Genomic DNA, 4082 nt, shown 5'->3' with positions numbered 1-4082 from the left:
AAATGCAACTAACTATCTTGCTGAAATGAAAATGCGGAATTGAAATGAAAGCAGGAAAGGACTAATCTATTTTGCTCAAATGAAATTGCAGGAATGAAATGCTAGGCTACGCTTGCAGAATTGAAATGCTAATCTACGCTTGCAGAAATGAAATTGCGGAATTGAAATGCTAATCTATGAAAGCGAGAAATGCTAATCTACTTTTGCAGAAACGAAATTGCATAATGGAAATGAAATAAACTACTTAGCAGAAGGTTGTAGTAGAAAATATAAGAATAGCAGCAATCACCAATACTCTGACGCTTCCCCAGCAACGGCGCCAAAACGATGGTGGGCTCCAGTATTGTAGCAATAATGTTGCAACTCCTGGAACTCCCTTCTTTAATTTTATCAACCCGGTAGTTCGTAACAAACTTGGAAGCGACGGTGCTGTATGCACAAGTACTAGCTCTTGCCGCAGCTGTCACTTGGTCTGCTGGCACAAGTCCGCTAGGAGCTTAAGCCAACTTCTATGAGCTCTTAGAAGAAGATTTTTAACTGATGGATGAAAGCTAACTCAAAGGAAGCTAATCTACTTGCAGAAAGAAACTGAAAGCCAAAAAGTAACGCAAACCCTAGCAAACCCTAATTCTACCAGCTAGTCCTACTGATGCAAAGGAGAGAATGAAAACTACTGGAAGGGATGCCATTACTTCTATGAAGGTAAAATACATGTGTCTAGACTACCTCTACCTGAAGAAAACATCTTTTTGCATTTTTGAATAAGTTATTAGAATTATCATGCATGTGCTTTTAACTGTTTGTGACTGTGCAGAGGTGGATTGGCAAGAGGAAATGCTTGGAAGAGGTCAGGAAGGTTCAGAGAGGGCCTAAGGGGTCCCTAACACCCTTCCAGAGAGTTTCACAGAGTTTGGCTATCAAGAAACCTCATTCGTGAGCTTCTACAGGAAGTCTGCAGGGGTTCTACATGATGTTTCAGGAATTTCTACAGGATGTTCAAAAAATTTTACAGGATGTTTTAAAATTGGATTTTGGAGGATGGGTGAGTGAGGGAAGATGCATAAATGGATATGGAGGTAGGATAGGGGTCTGAAGTGGCCCAGGGACTGGTGGATGGAGTTGTGAGAAGGTGTAGATAGCTAAGTTGGCTCAAAGAAGGCTTAAACAATGATGTACAAAAACTAGGGTTATGTGAGCAAATGTGGCAAACGTGAGGTAAGGATTCTAAGTAGAGGGTGGAGTGGATGGTGCTGATGGAGAATAAGTAGATGAAGGAGTGGTACAGGTGCTCTGCAAGTCGTTTTTCCAATCTGAACCAACAAAGACTTGTAAATTCAAAGACCTAGTTTCGTTGACCTAATTTGCTAGCTGTCAGTAAAGAGAATGAACAGAAGTGTGACCTGCAATGAAACCATGTATTTTAACTCATGCAACTAAGCAAATGAAACTCTGAACTTGTAACCAACTTCTACACATGAAGATCAAACACTAGTGATTGCATGGCAAAGCAAAATCAGTGTTTTTGTGGGTAGCAAAGTCATCCTAGTCACAGCTCCTGATCCCACTGAGGGAGAGGTGAAACCACAGATGTTTGATGGCCCTTTTCTTGAAGCTTTTTCTGTTAACAACCTATCAACTAAATCTGAGCATGAAAAGCTATTTTACTCATCAAAAACAACCTAAATAACAAAACAAGATTTAAATCTAAATAGCAGATTTTATTCTAAGGATGCAACAAAGACACATGAAAGTAAACAAAGGAGGTACTGGGCGCTTGAGATGGGCCCAACCCCAAGAGCTACAACCTCCTAAGAGAGATGTAGAGCTGGTGCAAAGCTGGATTCATCTTTATTGATCAAAAGAAATGTTACATTCCAAAAACTGTCCACAAGGAGAACTTGAAAATGTGTTGAAAGCAAAGCTAATCTACTGCCTAAAAATCGAACTACAAAATGACTACAAAATGACTATAAAGTGAATAACTACTTGCTAACCAAAATGAGGCCCTAAGCCTTCTTATTTATACAAATTGAGGACCCCAACAGTCCTCCTAAACTTTAGGGACTCGACTGCCCAAAACTTGTAGTTAACAACAGTCCTACTTGACTTGCTTGGATGCCCTTGTGCTAATTGATTTGGTGGCCCTTGAACTCCGAGCTGATGGTGGAGAATTCGAGGTAAGGGCCCATAAATGAAGGGGACACCTTCCTACAGATCCTCTCCCTTGTTCTCCCACGAATTTGGATGCCAAGTGCTCATTAAAACCTTCAATTTTGTCTCCAAATTGACCAAAAAGACTACACAAAGCACACATTAGACTTGTTGGCATAATGACTAACCCAATTCACTCTATTAGCATAAATATAATAAAAAACATGCAATAAACTAATGAGAATGGTGGATTAAGTCAAATTAGGAGGTTGAATAAGCCCATATAATTATCCATTTTTCGGGCTCATCAGCGGTGGTGTTGGGAGGCTGGAAACGGTGTAAGGCCCTAACTATTGTTTTCTTTTAAAAAAATTATTGGGGTTTCAAGGTTTCAATATTTTTTCTTTTAAAAAATTCATTTGTGGGTGCATATGAATAAGGGAGACACCTTTTTATTTAAAAGGAAATAAGGGTTTTCAATTTAAAAAAAACAAAGAAGAATTTTGTTTTTTTTGTTTTTTGCATCGAGTTGGAAAAGTTTTTTTTATTAAGAGAGAGCACCTAGTTTTTTTTTTTAATTTCTCTTTGGATCCGGAGATAGATCCGTCTTTTAAATCACTGGAGCTATTTTTTTTAGGGAGATCTGTCAAGATGACAGAGGCTTATCTGAACGAGAGTAATAAGCTCGACGGTTCCAATTACTCCATTTGGAAATTTAAGTTGCAGACCCTGTTAGAGGGGAAAAACGCATGGGCGATCGCAACCGGTGATGAGTTGAAGCCAACCCTAGCCACAGGCGGAACAAAAGCAACAATCCAGGACTGGGAAAAGAGGGAGAACAAGGCAAAGGTGCTTCTCAAATTGTCTGTGAAAGATTGCATTATTCCTCATATTCGAGAATGTAAAGCTGCAACAGACATCTGGACAACTCTCAAATACTTGTACAAGATCAAGAACACAAATCACCTACTATTTCTAAAGAGCAAGATTCTCTCCATTAAAATGGAGGAGAATGAATCAGTAGCAACGTTCATCTCTCGTATCAAGGAGTTTAAGAATAAGCTAGGCAACATTGGCGAAATAGTATCAGAAACTGATTTGGTCATGATTACCATGAATGGTATGACTGACAACTATCAGATGTTCATCACTGGGTTGAATTCAAGAGAAAAAGCCCCCAAGTTTGAAGAATTGACATGGATCCTAATGCAGGAGGAGGAAAGTCAGATGACCTTGAAACCCCAGAGCTCAGATCTTGCCCTAATGGAAAAGAAGAAGCCCTTCAGAGGAAAGACAAATGCAACACACAAGAGCAGAGGAACCCCACAAAGAAAGCCACCTCCATCTCAAGGTATGTCTTCAAATAGAAGTGATCTAGGACCAAATTTTTTTATTGTAGTAAATTTGGTCACATGGCTAAACATTTTCAGAAGAAGAAGGTTGATGAAGGTCAATAGAGACACAAGACGCATGCAAGCCATCTGGCTGATGCAGATCAGAATTCGAATATCAGATTGTTCGTATGTGATTCTGTGCTATCAATTAAGGAGGATGAAGCAGAAATCTAGTTCGTGGACTCAGGAGCCTCCTTCCATATGACTGGTAAGAGGCAATGGTTTAAAAATTTCAGAGGATCCAGCACTAGTACGAAAGTCTACCTTGGAGACGATACAAGGTATGAAATCAAGGGATATGGTGATGTCCCTGTCATACTACCTGATCAAAACATTAGGCATATTCATGATGTTATGTATATACCTGGGATAAAAAAGAACCTGATTTCTGTATCTAGAATAACATATCAGGATCTTAAGGTAGAGTTATTTAAATCTTATTATGTAATTAAAGACATGCTGGATTGGATGAAGTCCATTGCAACAGGTGTACTTGTAGGAGGATTGTATAAACTGGATGTCAGAAGTGCGTTACAT

The 4082-nt window shown here is 39.2% G+C and overlaps 1 protein-coding gene across 1 annotated transcript; it reads left to right on the top strand.

The window, feature by feature from the left end:
* The first annotated feature begins 2802 nt into the window (after positions 1–2802).
* Positions 2803–3679, top strand: LOC149245990 (uncharacterized). Its single transcript, XM_089439389.1, has 3 exons — positions 2803–3271; positions 3364–3502; positions 3646–3679. Exons 1-3 carry the CDS (start codon positions 2803–2805, stop codon positions 3677–3679), a joined length of 642 nt encoding a protein of 213 aa, XP_089295515.1.
* Positions 3680–4082: the final 403 nt, after the last annotated feature.

Source organism: Pinus tabuliformis, chromosome 7 (assembly GCF_031772625.1).
Source record: "Pinus tabuliformis cultivar Carrire ecotype Pingquan chromosome 7, CPIR1, whole genome shotgun sequence".
Taxonomy (NCBI): Eukaryota; Viridiplantae; Streptophyta; class Pinopsida; order Pinales; family Pinaceae; genus Pinus; species Pinus tabuliformis.
This window is presented reverse-complemented; position numbering and strand designations above follow the sequence as displayed.

Bases quoted from the DNA above. Each gene is read 5' to 3' on its own strand.
- LOC149245990 (XM_089439389.1), top strand. From the start codon at position 2,803: ATGACAGAGGCTTATCTGAACGAGAGTAATAAGCTCGACGGTTCCAAT. The intron at 3,272-3,363 runs GTATGACTGACA...ATCCTAATGCAG, and splicing joins GGTCATGATTACCATGAATG to GAGGAGGAAAGTCAGATGAC. The intron at 3,503-3,645 runs GTATGTCTTCAA...TGGCTGATGCAG, and splicing joins AAAGCCACCTCCATCTCAAG to ATCAGAATTCGAATATCAGA.